The sequence below is a fragment of the Enoplosus armatus genome, chromosome 12, assembly GCF_043641665.1.
Source record: "Enoplosus armatus isolate fEnoArm2 chromosome 12, fEnoArm2.hap1, whole genome shotgun sequence".
NCBI lineage: Eukaryota > Metazoa > Chordata > Actinopteri > Centrarchiformes > Enoplosidae > Enoplosus > Enoplosus armatus.
In genome coordinates this window covers 22,546,797-22,569,173 of record NC_092191.1, presented here as the reverse complement: position 1 = coordinate 22,569,173, position 22,377 = coordinate 22,546,797, and the positions used below count along the sequence as shown (strand labels likewise).

The 22,377-nt window shown below is 42.1% G+C and overlaps 1 protein-coding gene across 1 annotated transcript; it reads left to right on the top strand.

Moving 5' to 3' along the window:
- The first annotated feature begins 2,234 nt into the window (after positions 1–2,234).
- rasgrp3 (RAS guanyl releasing protein 3 (calcium and DAG-regulated)) lies at positions 2,235–17,100 on the top strand. The gene is made up of 16 exons (XM_070915866.1): positions 2,235–2,304; positions 3,025–3,127; positions 5,200–5,262; positions 5,822–5,953; positions 6,090–6,237; positions 7,848–8,021; positions 9,289–9,405; positions 10,308–10,586; positions 11,687–11,767; positions 11,890–12,003; positions 12,147–12,262; positions 12,528–12,675; positions 13,511–13,547; positions 15,307–15,450; positions 15,609–15,976; positions 17,055–17,100. The coding sequence occupies exons 1-16, from the start codon at positions 2,235–2,237 to the stop codon at positions 17,061–17,063; spliced, it is 2,103 nt and encodes a 700-aa protein (XP_070771967.1). The 3' UTR covers positions 17,064–17,100.
- The last annotated feature ends 5,277 nt before the right edge of the window (positions 17,101–22,377 follow it).

Sequence of the window (22,377 nt, the reverse complement as noted above, 5' to 3'; positions counted from 1 at the left end):
GATGAACTGCTGAAGTGTTGAAGAGCTGACAGGCTCGTCTTTTACTTGCACCTGTTAGAAGAGAGCACTACAGAAGTGGGGCCGTCTGTGGTCCCAGGAAGTCGTGTGGATCAAGGTCATTTATTTGTCATTACACTATGGAACCTACGTTCTTGCCCCTTCATGTGTCACCCATGCAGAACACAGATTATAGAATAAAACCGAAATAGATAAAACAATATATACAGTTACTTATATACATATATTCATCTGCACGTTAGCACCCAGTAATTGATAATAATTCTGTAGCGCACGTTTTGAATTTGCATCTGGGGGAACGTAAACAGCAGCAACGGTCTATCAGCTATAAGCGAAACATCACCTTTGACTGCATTTGCACACAAGGCATCATTGATGTAAACGGAGTCCGCTGTATTCCCACGACATCCGCCTCCCTTCTTGTGTTGTGCCGGCGTGGAACACGCCCCGCCCATTGAATGCCCATTGAATTGAATGCAGTAGCTCGATCCAGGATGTTGTGTGGGCTGTGTCGTGGTATAGCCTTAAGTCTAAGCATAGCCGGCCCATCCCATTAAGCAATATAGAGATAGAAAGAGATCATACTCTATTATTGATTACGCCTAATATGCTTATTGTTGCACTGTTAATTGCAGTTTGTGTGGTTATACATAGATAGATAGATGGATAGATTTACTATTATATTATTATGACCAGTGGTCAATGTGGTCCTTGCGGTCTGTTGTGTGGTCCTAATCCACCACACACCTCCTCTGTCTTTACTCCCTTTCTTTGGCCGTGTTGTACACTTTCGTTGGCTATTAATGCATTGCTTTTACCCGGCTAACGTGCTACTCACTGTCAAACGTTGCCTGGGAAAATGCTAACATAAGCTCTTCCGGTCTGCGCGTCGTAGATCTGATTTAGTAATTAAGATGAAGAACTACTATGTAGGAATGGTCAAACTTCTCGCTGATGGTCTCGTTTGCTTATGGGGGTCATATAGAGGCGTCAGCACTACATTGAGACTGTTTCATGACCAGTTAGAAATCCCTTGTAGTTGCTTTTAAGTCAAATGGTAGCATGACTTGGAGAGAGTTATTCTATATAACTTGGACACGGGCCCTTCACGTTGGTCGGACAAGAAAGTCGCGTCAGTTTTGGGATCTTAAGCTTTGATTATTATTGGTAATGTCGTCACGTAATGTTAAAAATGTCAACTCCTGCATATAGAAATTGGCTTGTTATTAGTAGAACTATCACTGTTGTGGTTCCAAATATCCCTGGCACGCGTACAAATGTCATCGTGGATCATTGAAACATTACCGTCATGGGTAGAAATATCACCACCGAGTGTACAACATCCAACCCGCAGCTATGAACGTCATTATTTTGGATAAAAAATGTCATGTCATGGATGGATGGAAACATGCCTGTTACAGAGAGAAACACTGTCAACATAAATGTGGGGGCCGCGTCTAACGGACACCTCTAGGACCTCTTCTAGGAACGGGCTTAGAAGTGTGATCAGGTGAAGGATGCTATACATCAAAGGCAAGCATGGGGGCTTTAATCCGTTCTATTACATACCCACCCTGGCTAGCATAACAAATGCAACGTGTCTGCGAGGTAGTTTATGTTTGTACTGTCAATTCTGCTCCTGACTTAAATAAATATTGCCACGCCGCAAAGCGTTTGCTGGTAACGATGAAGTTTCACACACGTGCTGTATACATTGCTGGCAGACAGTTCAGTAGGTTCTTGCACAGATGCCCCGCCTTACAATTTTTCTGCTTCGGTGGTTTCAATTGACTTTGCGTCACTCCCCCTTCTTCAGTGACGCCTTCAGCATCTTATGTCTTATAAAAATATCACTTGTGACTGCCTCACTTGCCCGTTTATAAAGGAGACAAATAAAGAAAAGATTAGCATTGCTCTGAGGCTCATTTGATTTACCTGACTGGAACGCATGCAGCAAGTGTCCAATTATGACAGACAATACGTGGACAAATTTGACTACACGTGATCACAAAGCTGGCATAATGCATTCATTCTCATGCTAACAGTTTGGTCCCCTTCTGCATTCCTGTTACACAACGATTCTCTTACTGATCGCCCTCTCTCTCTCTCTCTCTCTCTCTCTCTCTCTCTCTCTCTCCTGCTCCCAGGAAAGCCCTGAATGGTCCACAGCAGTGAGCAGGAAGTGTCGACCTCGGCCACTCCTCCAGCTTGGCGCTATGGGATCATCCACATTAGGAAAGGCAGCATCTCTTGATGCTCTCTTAAATGAGTGCATTTGTGTATTTGGTGAGTGACCAGCGTGACTGAATTGCAGACCACGGCTGCGTGACCTACCTACCTGACAAAGTGGGCATAGATTGGGACCCAGACCATCAGGGCCTCCAAAGGCCCCAGGTTTCACTGTGCGGCCATTCGTTTTGTACTGATTTGATCATTGAACTGCAATGGAAGGGGCTTCAAGGCGGCTTTTGCATTTGTACCCAATCTTGAGGCCCTGTCTATTATTATTAAATCTACTTTTAATATCATATTTTAATACCTTTTAATAATTCATTAGTGTCAGTGATACTGGTACTGTTCGGGTGGCTTGAGACTGAAAGTTTACTCAAACCGGCAGAAACAGTGTTTTTGTTGGGGACTATTTACTACAGTGAATCCACATTTGGTGCTCCAGTGAGTATTTAGGGCAGCAGGACGGTGTATGTGGGACTGAGTCAAAATAGACTGTGTGTGTGTTCCTGATAATGAGGGGACTCATTGATGTGTTTTTTAATAGTTTTTAACAGTTGAATAAGATATATCAGGCTTTGGATACACACACACAACACTTGTTAGTAGGATGCTGGTGTTGGTTTGGGTTTTGGGTTGGTTTCATGGGATTGGCTGACATGCAAAAAATATAGAATATCACTAGAATTTACTATCGCTAGGAATCATGTTTTAAGACATGCAAGTCAGAAAACAGTTCAACTTTGGTGACGTTTTGCGACTCCCCTCTCTCCACAGATGACAGTGGGGAGCTGCAGGCCAACCTGCTTCCTCGCAGCCTGCTGCTGATGCATCGCTGGTATGTCACATCCTCAGAACTGGCGGGAAAACTACTGATGATATATCCCATCGGGCAGAAGGCCTGCAGGAACTGTATTATACGTAGAGCTTTAACAATATGCCATTGTATTTCAGCTGGTGGACGATAAACGATTCCTCCCCTTACAGGAAGGACAACCTCAGTCTGTTATTTTGCTAATGGAATTCTAATCAATCCCCTTAAGTGAAGATAGCATAGCACTTGATGTTTCATTCCATTGCAGTGACTGTCTTTCCCTCACCTTTTCTCTTGCTGTGCACTGTATGTTAATGTGGACGGAGCATTATTGATCCTGTCCTGTATGAATGTCCTTGGATTTGCTCAGTAAGTGCTGTCAGATGTCAGACAGTTATATGGAAGCTCCCTTTCTCTTAACCTCCTGGAAATCTCTCTGACAGTTGTTACTGTATTTGGCATATACTGTGCAGTATGTGCGTATGGTTAAAAGTAACGGCCAATGTGTTGGGGGGGGTTTCGGTGTAGCCAGCATGTATCCAGATAATGGATAACGGATATCTGGGCCTTCCAGAGACTTCCTCTTTCGTGCTCTTTCTTTGCAGTTCGATTAGCAATCTCGGAACCGACTATCGCCTGACATCGATTTGAATGCAGATACATTTTACATACATACATAAAAAGTTGATCTCTAGGTTTCCGAGATTGATAAAAAGCTCAATGGCTGTTGTTTACCTGCACGCATGGGCGTAATTTATTCACTTTTGTGATTTCCTAAAATTGACCCCACCACTAATTTGATATCAAAAAGGGTTAACTCACTCATGTTTCTATTGGTGTTTGTTGGCTTTGAGTGCACTTTGAATCAGGAACAGCTCCGTCAGAGGAGAGAGCTTGAGACAGTCCAGGCTGTGCGTCGCAGGTACTTTTGCCTTCTGTGATCATAACGTAATATCAGATTAAACACGTTGATTGTGCAGTGATAGGAACCACAGCTGTCCTGGGCTGGCAAACTGGTTAGCATTGGACCAACAGTTAGGCATATTTACGTTATACTAGAAGCTAGTATAAATGGAAAATGGTTATATAGCACTTTTCAACCTTCCCAAAGCGCTTTACCGATCATGTCTCATTCACCCTCATCGATGGCGACCGAACTGCCATGCAAGGTACTGGCCTCCATCAGTGTCTTGCTCAAGAGCTAACCGCGCCGCCATGCTGCCCAATACTTGGCTAACATTAATGTTGCGGTCCCGGTGTGCTGCAGGGTGATTTTGTGCCATTGCTTTTGACTTGGCTAGCATTAACTGTTCTCGTTCTTCTCATGTCGACATTATACTAAACAAGAGGAGCATTAGTGATTCTTCCAGGATTGCTAGTTTGCTATTCTGTCTTCCCCAGTTCGAAACCCCATCTGTGTGGCTACAGGGATACACTACGTTACATTATTTCCTCTTAATTCAGTAGTCTGGATTAGCGTCATGGACGCCAAGAAAAAGAGACATAAGGTAAGGTATGTAAGTTACCTTATTATCTAGGGTTGTGTCGCAAGTCAGGAGTTACATTCGCTTTCATGCAGCTTTGTTGTTGTTACTATGAGCTGTAATATTACCTCAAAGAGCACGTCCTTCTGATTTGAGCATCTTTTTAAACCCGTTTCTACCATCGTTCGTTCATGAGTGCAATAACGGAGTGGCCTTTTTTCTTTTTAAGTTAAGGTGGAAGCCAGAGTGCCTCAGATATCAAAACCTTTAAAGACCTTAAATAAGGAGAGATCAATTGGAAGTGTGCGAAAATATTCTCTCAGGTTAGCAACGGAGGAAGACTTCAGCGGTCAGACTTCGTCCGTGTGAAATATCTCCATGAAGCTTGGACCCAAGAGGACAGAAGACAGGACAGGACTTCTTAGAGTCTGGTGGTGAGGTCGTGGAGCCAGCAGAGGGAAGACGGGAACCTCTGTCGCTCTACAATAACATCGCCTGACTTCCTCATTTGCTCCCGTCGTAATTATAATATGAATACCAGTCTTTGAGTGTGATTATTATTATTTTCCTTAATGTGCTGATTTGTCATACATTGCAGTGTATTAGTTTGTCAAATCTTGGAGAGAAAAAACAAAATCCTTAACTTAACCCCACGTACCGTGCCTGCAAAGGTGACAACTGCCAGAGAACCAGGCTGAAGATTTGTTATTTAATGAGGTAAGGTGCAACACATGCATTCATCCATCCTCACCGGGATATCTAAACCCAAGACCACAAACAATACCCTGGCTAACTTAACCGCATTTCACCTTATGTCACACCTTTTTTTTGTTGTTGCAGTTATTGACCCAGAGCTTACAGTTTCACATGCAACTCCAGTTTACACAGTTTCATGGTTTCACACTTGAAAATCAGAGGCCACAGTTAGTTGTCCTCCTCACAATGCTCGCTGAGCATTGAATTGCTTTTGTTTTGACCTTAATTCAAGCCAGTGACTAACCCCGCGTTTTAAGGACAACACATCTTTGGAGCAAAGGGTCACAAAGGGTGGGGACATCCCACAATTCCAAGTTGAAAATGTGAAAATGAGCGGTACGGAACTTCCTGCACCACAATATAGGGACATGAGTCACAAGGGTCACTGTGTGGCTCAGTGAAAAGTTCTTTGGAGCTAAAATTAGACCATTTCCATTCTTGCGCAAGTTTATGTCACCATCTTCTCAGTGTCCAAATGTTTGCTGCTGAAATCTATGTGTGTGTGTGTGTGTGTGTTCAGGTACTGGATAGTGACATTCCCTGCAGAGTTCAACCTGGACTTGGGTCTGATCCAGATAACGGAAGAGTTCAGAGATGTTGCTGCTCAGCTCGGCTGTGAGGAGCATTTCAAACTCCTCGACATCTCCACCATGTAAGACTCCAACCTCACCCTAAAGTAGAACTAATCTCAATTCCAGCCCTGATAAGTGGTGAAATGAGTGGTGGTATTGTTGTGCAGCTGCTACATGTATGAACGAATGAATGAATGAAAATTGTCATCCTTTTAGTCCGTCGTACGACTGGATGCGCAAGTTGACCCAGCGGAAGAAGCAGGCCAAGAAAGGCAAGGCCTCGCTGCTGTTTGACCACCTGGAGCCCATGGAGCTGGCCGAGCATCTCACCTTCTTGGAGTTCAAGTCCATCCGGAGGATATCGGTACGTCCATGAGCGGTCCTGCTTCTGTCCAATTGTCCAATGATTTCTTTTTTTTTTGCCACGCTAGCCCCGGTGCTCAAGGGTTGGCCCGCCATTCGGTCGGGCCGCCCAGACTTTGGTTCAGACGGAAATGTTTCTGCAACTATTGAATGGATTGCCATGACATTCGGAGCTAGTTGGCACATTTTAAACTAAGATGGTGAACATTGCAAACGTTAACCGCTAAAGATCAGATGATGTTAGCATTTAGCTCAAAGCAATCTCCCTCATTTTCACAAAATGAAATAGAAAATCATTATGTCTCCATTGGCTGTTACAAATATAGGCTTGATCTGAATGTAAAAAAATAAAAAAATAAACTTTCCTCCAAGATTTTGATTAGCATTCAATCGGATTATTAATGGGTAGGCTGTTTTTATAGTGGAATGTCAGGAACACCATGTATAGGCTAATATAAGGTACTAATGGTGTTAATGTGTATACAACAATGATGACTGATACATGTTCGGGAAAACCTAATGAAGACTGAAGGTAGTTGTGGGCACATATTTGGTTTTGGGCCATCAATCAAAAACATTGATATCGACATAATGTGTTTTTTGTTTTTGCTGTTCTCTAATGAAACAATGTCTTAATTGCCACTTATTTGAATAACCCTAAATATATAGTTAACAAGGTCTAATATGGCAAAGCAGCATGCAACCATGTAAAGCAAGACTATGTACCATATGAAAGACGATACGGTGCACTCTTCCTCTTAAAAGGACCTTTTGAGAAATAAAATTATGATAAGTAGCTTATGGTGGCTTATGGCTCATGTTAGCTAATGTTAGACAGATGTTGCTGTGTATCTGACATTACTGAGTCAGCTCTATGACTTGGCCAAAGCTAAGGAAGACATGATGACTTTTCATGAAGTTTTACCATCACATTACATTTCGAGGCCCAACGAAATACACTCCCTGGGTGAACCATGCGCCACGCTGATAAAAATGTTCCCGAAGAGCCCTTGGGAAGCCGAGCACCTTTCTGTAGAGCTTTGATGTGAAGCTGCCTGGCCTCCGGGTGGACTGCCTTGCCTCCCACTGGCCAGGTGGTTAATTGGTAACAATGCCAGCAAGAAGATCAAAGTTTACATTCAGTGCATTATTGGAATTGTGATCAAACTGTGAACTGATGAAATTAGCACTTTGAGTGTGTGTGTGTTTTTAGAAGATTTACAAAATATCATTCAGTATCTGATGTGTATGACACCGCGAACTTCCTCTAGCCACATTTCCAGTTATAAATATGAAATACCCAAAACTTACTGGCAGATTGCCATGTAATGTACATCAGTTATTCCAACAGTTTCTGTTTAGGAAATTCCATGAATGTATCAACTGTGATTTAACAGGCAAATGACAGAGCCGTGGAATTTGAGTAGTACATCGGTGCTCCCAAGGGGATAAATCCTTGATAACACAGCACTTTTTTCGAGTTTATTCTTTCTATTGTTAGGTGCAGTGATCATACCAGGCTTTAGGGGCCCTCTGAGCCCAGGAACCTGGAGATTAGATTGAAAATTGACGGCTGGATATCTGATCTGTGGCGCCCTTTTTGTCCCCCAGTTCACTGATTACCGGAGCTATGTGATCCACGGCTGCCTGGTGGACAACCCGACCCTGGAGCGCTCCATCGCTCTGTTCAACGGAGCCTCGCAGTGGGTCCAGCTCATGGTGCTCAGCAAGCTAACGCCTCAGACACGCGCGGAGGTCATCACCAAATACATCCATGTGGCTCAGGTAAGACAGGGACGAGGCAGCACTGCGGTCCCCCACAGAGCATTTCCATCTTCAGACACTTTTCATTCGACACTCAAGCTACCATTTGGACACGGGGGAAAGGGTTAGGGAAACATTCAATCTGTAATGGTGTAATGAAAACTTATGTAGAAACAGGAGTGTTTCAGTAACATAAATTTAATGCGAAAATGACAACATCCGTATTTGTGTTTTGCACAAAAAGAGTGAAAGACAGAATTTTACAAAGACTTGAAAGGATATGTCCAAGCCAGACTTGTTGAACCTGCATTGCAGCATCTCACTGGGGTTCAATAGAGGCTGTCCTATGCACCACTATTAATGATAGAAAACATTTTAAACAAATACAAATACAAAAAAAAAAACTATTTATAATGTTCGATTTTGAAGTCATGTTTTTACCATTCCATTTGTGCTCTATCCTTTGTTTTATTTCTAAACTGATTTACAATGTGATCTATCCAAGGTAGCATATCATTAAAGACCACTCATACACATGTATAATGATAACTGCAATCAATAACACAACCCCCTTTTTTTTTTAAATTTCTTTCATGAACATTTAAATTAAGTACATTTATATGTCATGACATGAATGGGTGCACTTGAGTTATCCTTCCATCTGAAAAGCAGTTACTATTCATTGTAGGTTTGTAGATGTTGTTTTTAATCTTCATCTTATGAGAGAGCTAAAGAGCTTCTCCATCTGTACTGAAAGGAATGGATCAGTGTCGCAATCACAGACTCTCAGAGATCCTGTCTCCTGTCGAGGAGTACTGAGACTGTCTGCAGACGGGCTCAAGGATGAAGTAATTTAACGCGCACGCCATCAGCTGTAGGAGCGTGCTGCACGGAATATTATGGATTGTTTGTTTTGTTTGATCAGTTAGAATGGCAGAAGAAGTGATAGCATTTATCTCGAGTCTGCTACTCCCGGTATCTAGCCTTTCGCTGTCGGTATCGGTGTTGTAGCATGAGGCTCTTCTCCTTATACACAGCTTCCCATCCCAGCTCAGTTCCATAACCAAGTATGCTGATGATACAACCATAATAGGCTTCATATCCAAAATCGACCAGAAGGTAGCCCAAGCAGTCACTTGGTGCCTCGACATCAACCTCCAACATCCAAAACCCACGAACTCATCATTGATTTCAGGCACAGCGCCCCACCCAAATCTAACTTACATATCTCAGATGAACCCATGACCGTCACATACTCAGATTTTGACATTTCGCTCTCTGTCACCAGAAACTTCTGCAGCTGCAGAACTTCAACACTCTGATGGCGGTGGTGGGGGGACTGAGCCACAGCTCCATTTCTCGACTGAAGGAGACTCACCCTTATCTGGCCCCGGAAGTTGTGAAGGTCGGTCAATAGCAGCCTTTAGGTTGCATTTTAATGTACTGTATATCCACACGCATCACACATGCATTCCCGCAGCATATGAATGTACATTTATATTTATATTCATACATTCACATTATATTACATTTTATACAAGGCATTGTTATATCAAGGTCTGGGTGAATACTCGAATCTGATTGGCCGCAGGGTGTCCATTAATTCCTGATGAGAAGAAAGTCAATCTATCCATTCTATTTGAAGTGCAAAATCAACATGCAGCATGGTCCCAGTACTCTTTACAATTAAAAGAATACACAAGACAGAACATACAGCAAGCAAGCGAAATAATAAATAATAAATAATAAGACAATCACATTCAAAACATCAAATCTAAAGGGTTGAATATAATAAATAGGGTGTTCCGGTGTGTATGGTATAATTAGCTCAAATAAGGAAGGTGGTGCAAGTCCATGCAAGGCCTTATGAATTAAAAGAAGAACCTTGAAATCAGCTCCTGCGTTGAAAAGAGGCCAGAATGGGTGTCATATGATCAGGTGGCACAACTAGGAAGACCAGAGAAAAGGTCATTACAATAATCAAGTCTGGAAGATACAAATACATGGATTAAATAATAATAATAATGAAATTAAAGGCACCCATGTATCTTTTTTTCCCCCTTGGTCTGGACCAACTGAACCACATCTGCAATTGTGCTCTGCCATTGGTCAGAACTGCTGTAGCTCAGCAGAGCAGTTTTCTTTTCTGTGGAATCACAATTGCAATGTTCTGCCTCAGTTTGCACTCCTGCAGCAGTAAAAAACAACAACAATGGAAATTAGATATGACACACATGAACTGCTTTACTCGAGCAACGTTGCGTTTTGGCCGTCATACTTACCCAAATGTTCCTGCCCCTGCATCAGATCTGGAGCGAGATGACAGACCTGGTCTCTTCCAACAACAACTACTCCTGCTACAGAAAGGCCTTCAATGAATGCCAGGGCTTTAAAATCCCCATCCTGGGAGTGCACCTCAAGGACCTGATCGCAGTGCATGTAGTGTTCCCTGACTGGGTCGATGACAGTAATAAGGTGAACTTGGTGAAGATGCACCAGCTCTACATGACCTTCAATGAGCTGGTGTCGCTGCAGAGTGCAGTGGCCCAAGTGGAGCCCAACATGGACCTCATCTACCTGCTAACGGTGAGGGATAACCACTCCCACAGGAAAGAGATTGTTTTTATTATTATTTTTCACAGAATTTGCTTCTCCTCATTGCTTTCTGTCTTATGGTTCTTCTTCAGTTCATTCACTGTTTGGCACCGTAAGCATCAGCTACTGTGAATAGCAGGGCTCTACAAAGGATACAATTTGGCAAAATATCACATATTAGAAGAATGTTCATGAAAACATGTATACAGTGGAGAGTATGTGTTGTAATGGATTTACAGACAGTCTTGGGGGGTCTGGGATGAAGGCACAGCAGTGGTCAAGCATATTTGTAATGTCTTTGCATCTGGTGGGAGACAATATTTTAAATATTTTTTAGAGCTAGAATGCCTTAAAAGTAAGACACCGTCCTGTAATGTGCTGGGATCCTTTAGGTAATTGTAAGGACAGTTTCTATTCTGTGCTCTCTTAAGTACATTTTGGGGCAATACGCTCAAATGCTCATCTTGCCCGTCAAGCTCAGGATGTTTTCCTTGGTCAAAAGAAAATGACTGACGATTTGGTGCCACTTTCATTGATCTCTGGGGTAGGGTGGCTAATTCAGGCTTAAAATAAGTCACTTTTTATTCTTTTTTCTAAGACAAGATCAATCCAAGATATCTTTGGGAAACAGGCCCCTGATCTGATTGCTCGGACCAAAACCAGTTTAAAGCTGTGCTTGAGAAGCCCACACACTTTTTCCAGCCTATCAGCTAGAATGTTGCTACTGACACTGGGAAGCTGCACCTAGCTCCAGAATAGTGAGTTGGCCATTCACCAATGCAGTTTCACTACTAAACATTGCTCAGAAATCAGACTGGAGCTTCTCAAAGCCTTGTTTCCTCCAGGATATGGCTGACAAACAGTTGCTCTGCAGTGTACCGCTCTGTGGATTGCACTTGACCAATGGACAAGGAGCACCAAGTCGCTCTAATACAAGAGAGGACACTGGAACACTTTCGACCGTCCACACATAGAGCGCGGTTTATCACAAATATTCAGCAGTTTAACACATTACATGGACGTTAACTATGTTACTCTCAATTGTTCATTGATGTTTGAACTAATTATACCCACGATCCTTGTATTTTCAGCTTTCTTTAGACCTTTATTACACAGAAGATGAGATTTATGAGCTGTCATTGATAAGGGAACCACGCAATCCCAAATCATTGGTAAGTTTCAGCTGAAATTCAGTTTTTTTTTCTTCTATTTATTGAAGGGTTTAAGACCCCTTCAAAATATTACTTTTTAAATCCATAGTCTGGGTGTATTTGTGCTCTATCCTTCCTCACAGCCTACCTCTCCGACGACTCCCAACAAGCCACTGGCCCCACTGGACTGGGCCTCCGGTGTCACCACCAAACCAGACCCTTCTGTGGTCAATAAACACATCAGGAAGGTGGTGGATGTGAGTAGACATCATCCCTTTTTTTTGTTTTTTCATTATGCCTACAGAATACAGAAAAAACCCCCAGCTACTGCTTGGACAGATGTAGACGTGTGCGTGGTGTGAAATATTACCAGAGTAATTTATTTCTTGTCATTGGAAAGTCTGTGTTCAGGAATTATGACCATGACCATGATGGCTATATATCTCAAGAGGACTTTGAGAGCATCGCCGCAAACTTTCCCTTCCTGGACTCCTTCTGTGTTTTGGACAAAGATCAGTGAGTGTGGAACACTGAAAGTTATCGTTTTAAGTCAGATGTTTAAATGATTAAATACAGTAACTGCACTTTTGAGTCCAAACCCAGTCACGGCATGATGACCTGGCTTGCTAGAACAGCGGTTCTCAATCTGTGGCTTGCGCACCACCAATAGTACAGACCCTAAGTGGTCACATGTGGCAATGAATAATGAATGAATGAATAATTCGATATGTTTTGTCGGACCTGGTAAGACCGGAATGTTCTCTCTCTCTCTTTCTCCCAGAGATGGATTGATCAGCAAGGATGAGATGATGGCGTACTTCCTCCGGGCTAACCCGCTGCTCCAGTGCAAGATGGGTCCAGGTTTCATCCACAACTTCCAGGAGATGACGTACCTGAAGCCCACCTTCTGTGAACATTGTGCTGGATTTGTGTGTATCTCTAAGATTATACCACTGCGCGCCTTCCAGCCCCCTTAATTTTTCTCCTGTCAGTGAAAATATGCAATTAAATGGACGGGCCTGCTTTGAGCCAATTAGTCTAATTCCAAAAAAAAAAAAAATAAATGCTGTTGGGCATGACACATCTTTCAGGTTCTGCCACATAGGTACATGTCTTGTACCTGTTATGTATGGAAGCTTATTGCTGCCCCGCCAGAAAAAGGAAAACTGATCAGTATCATGTTAGAACGTGAAAAGTTTATTGTTATAACAAGGTATTTTCACTTTAGTATGACATACAAATTTACCACGTTTTAACAAGAAACTGTTCTTGTTAGTACGTAAAACGTTCCATGTTATAACATGCATACAGCTAACGAATGAGAAATTCTTCCTTCTTTCAAAGCCCCATATATTTCTAAATCCTTCTTGGTGTACGCATGCTTTTCACAATAAGTAAAATAACAGGAGAATCTCGCCATGTCTCAACCCAAACAAACCAAATCAAATCGCGTAAAAGAGCCACATTTCTCAATTTATCCGCTTTCCGCACACGTTTCCTCACTCAAACATGAGTTTCACGTTAAGACAATGTAAGTTATCGCCTTACAGCGACAAATTGTCTATTGTTATAACGTGATAAGTTTGTATGTCGTAATAACGTGAAAACATCATGTTATAACATCATACACTGGGTTAAAGGGAATGTTGTGATGACTTGTACCTTGTTTATGGCTTTAGGAACATGCCTCCGTGCTTTTATATTCTAATGTTATTGTATTTTCTGCACCCATCTTCCCCCTTCCCCTCACTTCTGGACCTGCAGCTCTGGGGAATCATCAAGCAGGGCTACAAGTGCAAAGGTATTGTTTCATTGCATTCTTCTGTAATAACCATCCAAACATTTACATTTACATTTACATTTTATTGGCATTATACAATACAGGATTGCACAGTGGAATGCAGTTGTAGCCCCATTCACGCTACACACACACACACACACACACAAACACACAAATATTAAAATATTTAAAATTAGAATAGAATAAAATAGAACAAAGTATCTAAAAGTAGTGCTAAAGGAAGAAATAAAAAGGAAAACAAAATTATATTTAAAAGACAAGGAAGATATACAGTTACTTATATACGTGTGTGTATGTATATATAATGTATAATTTCTGTACTGTTGTTTCTTTCATTCTGTAAATTTGTAAATTATAGTTGTGTCTTTATTGTTTTTATTTATTATATCTTGATTTTCTACTTATGTCTCTGCTATTGCACTATCCTGTATGCTGCTGTAACAATGCAAATGTCCCCACTGAGGGATGAATAAAGGATTATCTTATCTTATATATAGTTTTGTGGAGCACAAAAACACACTTTAAGACAGCTCTCTTGAAAAAAATATATTTTTTGACTTTCCATCATATTCACGTTAATGGCAGCCACATGTGGCCACAAAAAGAACGATGTAGCCTCAAACAGGCCTTTGAAAGAAAATAGTACAATTATTAGTACAGTTACGGTACAGTATTGAGGTAAATTATATTTTGTAAAAGATGTGAGATAACGCGATATAAAACATCACTAATCACATTATTGTGAAATTGTGCAATTGTAACTTAAAAACTGAGGTAAAATTAATTAAACAATGTATTGGTAAATAAGTGCATAATAAAGGATTCATCAACCTTAATAAGACATTGTTCTCGCTTTAGATCCGGTAGCTGCAAAAAGCGAATAGTTAACTACTAATAAATGAATAATATATATATTTTTTAACCTTAATAAAGCAACAAAAAAAGCTTAGTAAGTCATTTTCAAACATAGGGAAGATGGTGGGTCATGTTCGGCCATTGCACAGTCCGTTTTTTCCTGTTCCTGATATGTCGGACTTTGACGGGTTCACACGCTGACGACATCTGTTATGACAAGGAACAGGAAATGTACCTTTCTTTGATGGATGTTTAAGCTCTTGCAATTGTAACTTAGCGTACTTGACGCTTTCTTAGAACTTTCAAGTGCATGCGGCAGTTGCCAAAAGAAATGAAATGACTCGATTACAGCATAAATATTGGGCCAGTGAGCGAAAGAAAGACAGTCTGCAGCGGTGGGGATGTGTACATTATGTTATGGACTTTTCAGTTCAAAAGATAAAAATAACAGCCTATTGACTTTTAAATACTCAGTTTTTAAACCAGGGTTAGGGTTAGGTGTGAAAGGCATGGCATATCAAAATATATACATATATATAAAATGTTGTTATATAAATGATAACAACAAAGAGTATACGGAACAGTCTAATGTGGTAAAAGAACATAACTCACCTGATCAAGAAATTAGTTTAGTTAGCCCAACACTACCGTCAACACTTATTACCAATTACACATTTTCTCATATGCGGATAGATTTTGTATTATTTGCCCAGACTTTGGGCCAATTTGGGGGAGGCGATCCCTCAGCTGCTGCGACGCTTTGGATTGCCATACATGACTCCTGGGCCACGCTCCCCGTTTGGCGGTCCCAACCAAATGAGCATCATCTGCCTTGTCTTGAAGCATGAGAACGCTTTTTGCCCCGTACATAATATAAGCTGATGTGTCCATATTTACTTTGCAGACTGTGGCGTTAACTGTCATAAACAATGTCGGGAGCTGCTGGTTCTGGCCTGCAGGAAGCTGATCCGCTCCAGCTCTCTGGGCAGTGTCTCTCCAGCCAGACTGACCCACAGCTCACTGCCCAGCAGCCCCGCACTGCCCACCTGTACAGGTCATTTACAGCCACTAGACAGTTACTGAGCAAAGCAACATAGAAGAAAAGTGCATTTATACATTTACAGCAAATTGTAGTTACACGTGAGCTTTTGTTTTTTGGTTATTTTGCATATTAGAATTCATCATCATCACTTTTCCCTCCTTCAGATGAGGACGAGGTGTTTGAGTTCCCAGCTGTCACGTCAGCGGGTCCATCTCTGGACACTCAGTCCATCACCCTGATGACCGGCTCAGCCCAGAGGATCTCCGTGCGCCTGCAGAGGGCCACCACCAGCCAGGCCACCCAGACTGAGGCCCTGTGGTCCGAACACAGCTGGGGGGCCGCAGACGGCGGCTCCCACACATTCCCCAAAATGAAATACAGGACTCACAGGAAAGCATCGAAAAGTAAAGGCTTTGCCCTCTGGGAGAACCAGAATGAGGGGCAGCACCAGGCGGTTTCCTCCCGGTGCAGCGTGGACTCTCAGGAGAAGTCAGCGGAGCTCATACAGAACGGGATAGCACACAGAGGGAAGGTAATGGAATGAGTGGCTGTAGATTTTTATTTTTCCTTTTAACATCAATAAAACATTACTATAGTCATCTTGACACAACATGAATCTGGTGGGGAAAAGGAGCCCGAGGAGGTGGAACGAATCTTTTCAAACATGAGAATGGAAGTCCATTCTTGACCTTGGGAATTGTTGCTTTGGCAAAAAAAAAATCTTAACTCAAGGTCCTCATGGACTAAGATCCAGGAAGGATCCACAAGGCTTATCAGACAGCAAATCATTGCTCAGAGGTTTTTGATGGTCTGGAAATGTGGGCAAATATTATATCTTCTGTTGCCCCCCCCCCCCCCCCCCCCCCCCCCCCACACACACACACACAGTGCTTTTGTCTGTCTGAACATGGCCTTAGTTTTGATTTTAATATAGCGAGCAGTTACAGTCTCTCTCTCTCTCTCTCTCTCTCTCTCTCTCTCTCTCTCTCTCTCTCTGTCTCTCTCTCTCTCTCTCCCTAAAACCCAACCGGTCAAAGCAGATGACCGCCCACCTAGAGTCTGGTTCTGCTCGAGGTTTCTGCCTCTTAAAAGGAAGTTTTTCCTTGCCACTGTCGCCAAAGTGCTTGCTCATGGTGGGAACTGTTGGGTCTCTGTAATAACATTATAAAGAGTCGGTCTAGACCTGCTCTATTTTGTACAGTGTCATGAGATGACTTTGTTGTGATTTGGCGCTATATAAATAAAATTGAATTGAATTGAATTGAATTACAGCAAGGCCAGCTGCCTAGGTGTCTATACATTTCAATTTAGACCTGGTCATGTAATTACATTATACAGCTTAAAGATGTAGTATGAAAGGTAGGAAGTAACAGGCTAAAGTGAGTGTAAATTGAGCCAACATTGACAAACGTTGCACTTTCTTGTATTCTATACAATGCATTAACATGTCAGTAAAGAACGTACATACGATACAGGACATCATTACTCTACAGTATGTTGTCAAATTTAAACTCAGATGACAATGCAAATGGCATGCAAAAACAGTGGTTTTGCCATAATGCCATAATTCCAGATACGAATGATGAAATATCTATGCTCTTTCTCTCCAGGACAGCTGACTTGGTCACGGTGGCAAGGGCCAGTCCCGAGGGTCCAGGAAGGCCCTAGTGGCTGGGACCAGGAAGCTCTTCTGTCTGGGGGACGTGCTGGGCTGCCTGAAGTCCCCCTTCAGTGACCTGGAGCTATCATGTCCACTCTAGACTTCTAGCACCGGCAAGAGCTACACGTGGACGCTGTGTGACTGCATGGAAGGAAATAATGTGTGATCTCTGGGAGCGGTCACAAAGATGAAGGAGAGGAGCTCAGTGGATAATGGACTGACACCCACTGTGAATCACATGGAATGACACCTCCACCCTGTAATCGGCTGGGGATCAGTGCAGATTACTAAGTGTTGATTCAGGATGTACATAACATCACCGAGTGAGAACGTTTTTTGTTTTTTTTAACTTGACAAAAGTGTGGAATGGATTCAGTTTAGTGGATCAATACTGGCCAGTTACTTCATGGAAGCCCTTCTTCAGCTTGGGGCCACAGTATGACACAGCAAAAAAGCCAGGAACAGACACCGTCTCCTGCTTGATTCCCGAAGAAAGCGACAAGCAAGTTCTTAGTGGTCACATCCCAAGTTGGAATGATTGGAAAAAGTATGCTGGATGCGGGAGAGTCTGAAGATGTCTTTATGTGGAGTTGCAAAAAAAGGGAAAGTCCGAATGAAAGTGAACGTTAAGGGTATCCAGCCTGGCCTGTTAACCAGACAAATCTGCAAGCTCATGTTGTACTTGCTCTGGCAGAATGGTCTGGTCCCCCTCCAGTTCCAATTTCCAGCCGACCTGGCCCAGGCCGGGCCAATCACTACCGTTTCTATTAGGCTATACCGGAGGGGTTTGATACGATGACTGTACAGAGGAGCGCCGTTGGTGGCCTACGCAATGGATGCTAATAGGACTGTTGGCATTCTCAAAGTTATTCTCAAAGTCTAGATATGTCTCGTTTAAGAAGCAGGACTTTACAACAAGCTTACCTCTGGAATACTTAGCCATGGATACTCGGATTGGGGCACAACATTTTCAGAGCTCTCTGCGTCTTTGAAGGCTCCCGATTCCTTTTATCTGCTGCTGTTGCTGTCGATGCCCGACGCTTTGTCAATTTCAATCTTCCTCTTCCCGTCTTCTAAAATCTGATGAATCCTGTGTGATTCTCGAAAGCGTGTTGGTACACTTGTGTAGATTTTTTCGGGACTTTTGGCCTTTCCCGGTTTTTCAAATGTCTTAGTAGAGTGACACCTTGCATTTTGCTATTTCCTATGGCGGAAACGGCAACACTCGTTCACAGACATAGCGATGCTGCACCATCACAGCTCTGCGCGCTGTTGTCTGTTTACTTTTTATGTCGCTCAGCGCTAAGTTGCGCGTTCCGTTGGCCTACGCCCGTTGACAATGGCCCTTGGAAATTGAAAAATGAACTGAGAGGTTCCAGACTGATTTGCGAATTTGTCTGGCTATATCCCGCCCCTCCTATGGAACAATGATGAGTCTGCGAAACACTGGATTCTATTAAATTATGTTTTTGAATGAGTTTTTCATTGGCAATGTTGATGATTTATTCCTACAATATCTGCACCTGGCAACTACAGTTTGGTTAACTCTCCCATTGTCTTAAGGGTCAACAGTGATCCATTCATGAGTTTCAGAGCCCAAAAAAACCTTGTTTCCAGCGTGCAATTTGATGACTTTTCCTGGCCTGATAGTAGCATTAGGAAAAATGAATCATTATATAATACTTTTTACAAAAGCTGTACAGGTATGGAAGATCTAAAACTATAAAATAAAAACAAATCACACATTAAAAAAATTGTGAAATACAATACACAGTGCTGTATGTATTCATGTATGCATTACGGTGTCATAATTAAATGAGAAACATGTTAAATGACAATCATATAACTTCTAGTCTTTAGTTACAGGATGAATTGCTCTCGTTGTGATGTGAAATTCCCATGCCACATTAAAATCAAATTACAGGTGTTTGTACAGCCTCCTGCTGCACTGTTGATCAGTAATGTCTAAATGTGCAGTGGATGGTAGTACCTCCATGGCCAGCTAGCCCACAGGAAACAGTTTTAATGTGAAAGGCCGCTGGCATCAGATTCTGTCAGTGATGATAAGCTGTGCCCATGGTCCCGCCCCCAGGCTGTGATTGGACAGTTGATTGTTTTTTTCCTTTCGGCATGGGTGATGTGTTTCCATCTCAAAAATGAAAAGGTGAGGTCTATGCTGCCCTCTGATGGACAACACTGAAATGAAATTCACATGCGTTTATAAAAACAAAATGTACATGTGTATTGTATTTTATTATTTTTAATTTTAGTACGTCCTTGTTTGATTTGTATTGATAGGGATTGTTTAGGCATTTTAAATCTTCCATAGCGACAGATGTGTCATACTCTGAAAACCACACCCACCGGAGGGGAAAACAATCTGAAAACAGCTGAAACGCTAACCAAATGCGTGTAGCAAGCTAAAAACATCAGGTTTCAGCATGTCACAGGATTATTTTAGCACCCTTTGTCTTCCAGAGAGAGAAAAGGTACACTGACAAACTCAATATTGCCACGTACAGAGTGAGAGAAAGGAACATTTTATTGGACATAGAGCCAGATATAGAGGGCCGCTGGCTTGATAACTAAAATGATGATGGGACAAGTTAGCTGTTAGCAAGCTAATTAGCTAGGGCACTTGTAAACATAAACACATTTCATAATAATGGATTGAGCTTTAATCATTTTTTTAAATGACTTCACAGATGATTGTTTCATGCATATATTTTACACAATTTATCCGTGTGATTATTTCTTTCATAATTACTTCATTGATTTGTTTGATATTGAACACTTTGGGGCTCCATATAAAGCAACATTTGCCAGAACAAGGAAGCCAAATAACAGGAAATAGATTGTTCGAGGAGCATTACAACATTTCTTCAGCAAGTTTCCAAAGCATATCATAGTTCTTTTAGATTTGTAAATGCTTCCACCGTCCAGGCAGCCACTAGTTCAGTGACCAGAGTCTCTGAGTAGAAGAGTCATTGCAGGGAAAATCCTTTTATTTTTATCAATGTTATTGAAAGATGTTGGCGTGGCTGAAATCATAGGCTGAAAAAGCGGGATGATGTGTTGCAATTACGTTTCGCTAGGAAGCTGTTGAAGCAGCACAAGTAGTGGTAAAACCAGTTTGAAAGCATAAACCTGTAGAGGGTTTACAATGTCAGATGAATCTGACATGAAGATGCCGTCACCGGCAGATGGGTCTGACATGGAGGGAGGCGGCAACAGTTGGGAGATCTCAGCAGAAACAGAAGACTTGGCTCGTGTTCGACCCCCCCCTCAGTCAGACATTTCACGCAGATCAGAGCTTTCAGTGGTTGAAGGAGGGGTTATGGAGTACTGTCCCTGACTTGTACATGAATGGGACGTCTGAAACAGAATTATCTAAGGGTATCCCCCAAAACGTTTTTATTCACAAATGTATTTTGGATGATCTCCTTGTTCCCAGACAACAAACTAGCAGACTGTTTTGAATAATGTAGTCCAAATCTGCTGAATTAATGACTAAAATGACTTGCCACCTCGTTAGATACAGTCTGTGGTAAACACACACAGTCATCCCAGAGGCCATCTGATCTGATCTGGGCTCTGTTCTCCATGTGCGGACAACCTCATCCAGTCATCCAGACTGCTGAATGTTGATTGGACTGATGATTTTTGGTTGTGCAAAAGTGCTTTCAAATCCATCTGAAACTGTTGTCCTTAAGACATGACGTTTCAGGCTGATCCCCGTGAACTCGCTTTTTTAGATTTATAATGGAAGGGTGTTGATGTATAATACGTTACCGTGTGCATGATAAAATATAAGGCAAAAAGTTGATAGAGGATTCACATGAAATGAAAAAAGTTTCATCTCTGCATTGGCTGCTCACTGGCATTACACACCCGTTGGTGGTCAAATTGCATTGTGGGTAATGTAGGCTCTTAGAATTTAACAAGAAGGATGCGTGGCATAAAAATGATGATGTATCCATTAAGATCCTTCTTTTTCTAAAAAAAAAAAAAAAAAGAAATTTCCATCTGACAATGTTATAGAAGTCTTTAAAGGGCTTGTTGCTGCAGATACATTTTAAGCGACTTTTGAAGGACTGAAAAAATCCAGCCTTTATCATGAGCAAAACTCTGTTCTCCATGTCGTAGGAGCAGGGCCCAGGTCTATGAGGCATCTTGAAAATATATATATATATATAAACTCTACTGGAGTTCCATTAGGGCTACAACAAACCATTTGTCATTATCGATCAATCTGCCTATTATTTTCTTGATTCATCGTTTTGCCCATGAAATGGCCCAAAAAAAAAAAATAGTGAAAAATGCCCAAGGCGACATCTTCAAATGTGTTGTTTTCTGAAATCCAAAGATATTCTGGTCCCAATCACGTGTGACAAAGAAAAGCATCAGAAATCGTGGCTCACTGATCTTTACTGTAGTGCCACCCTCAGGACAAACTCAACTTTGCACACAAGGTATGAGGACGTGAAAATTCTCTGAAAACATTCGTGCTGTCCTTTTGATCAATTATCACATGGCCTTCCTGCCCCACCCTCAGGACAAGGGTTTGGAAATGTACGTTTGCAGTCCCTTTATGCGACACACCTGAATGAATTGGAGGCTTGTGGTGGAAAAACATGTTACCAAATAATGGTAAAACAATAGACAACTCCAAAATGCTCAAGAGGTTCACATACTTTCAAGCAGTACTGTATATGCTATTGTCATCAGACTACATGGACTAAATAGCCTGGTTTTCTGGGGACAGATTTGTATAAATATTTTAATTACACGTTACTTCCAGGAAATGGCGTTTGCTAACTTGACATTACCGAGCCGTCAGTGGGTAAAAACATTTGCCATAGCCGTTTCTGAATCAGTTTGTGGGTTGCACAACAGCTCTCCACCATGTCCCCCCCCGTGAAATGTGTGACACCAGATGCATGCTTGCCACTCAGAATGAGTGAGTTTTGAGTTCCACAATAAAGGAGACATCTTCCATTTGGTGACTGTAGTGTGCTGAAGGTTACACAGCATCAAGGGGACAGGGAAACGAACGGGAGTTGTGCATTTTCAGGTGCGTAGTAGACGCCACACTCATCTGGTACAGACAAGACAGTTATGGAGCTTTTGGCGGGGGCGGGGGGGGGGGGGGGGCGCAGCTGCACTCCTTGTTGTCACGACTGAAGCTTTGCTGCACTGAATTTTGGATGGCTAATGTACTACTAGTGAAAGACTAAATGTCTGTTCGTGACAAAACATTCACAAATCCATCA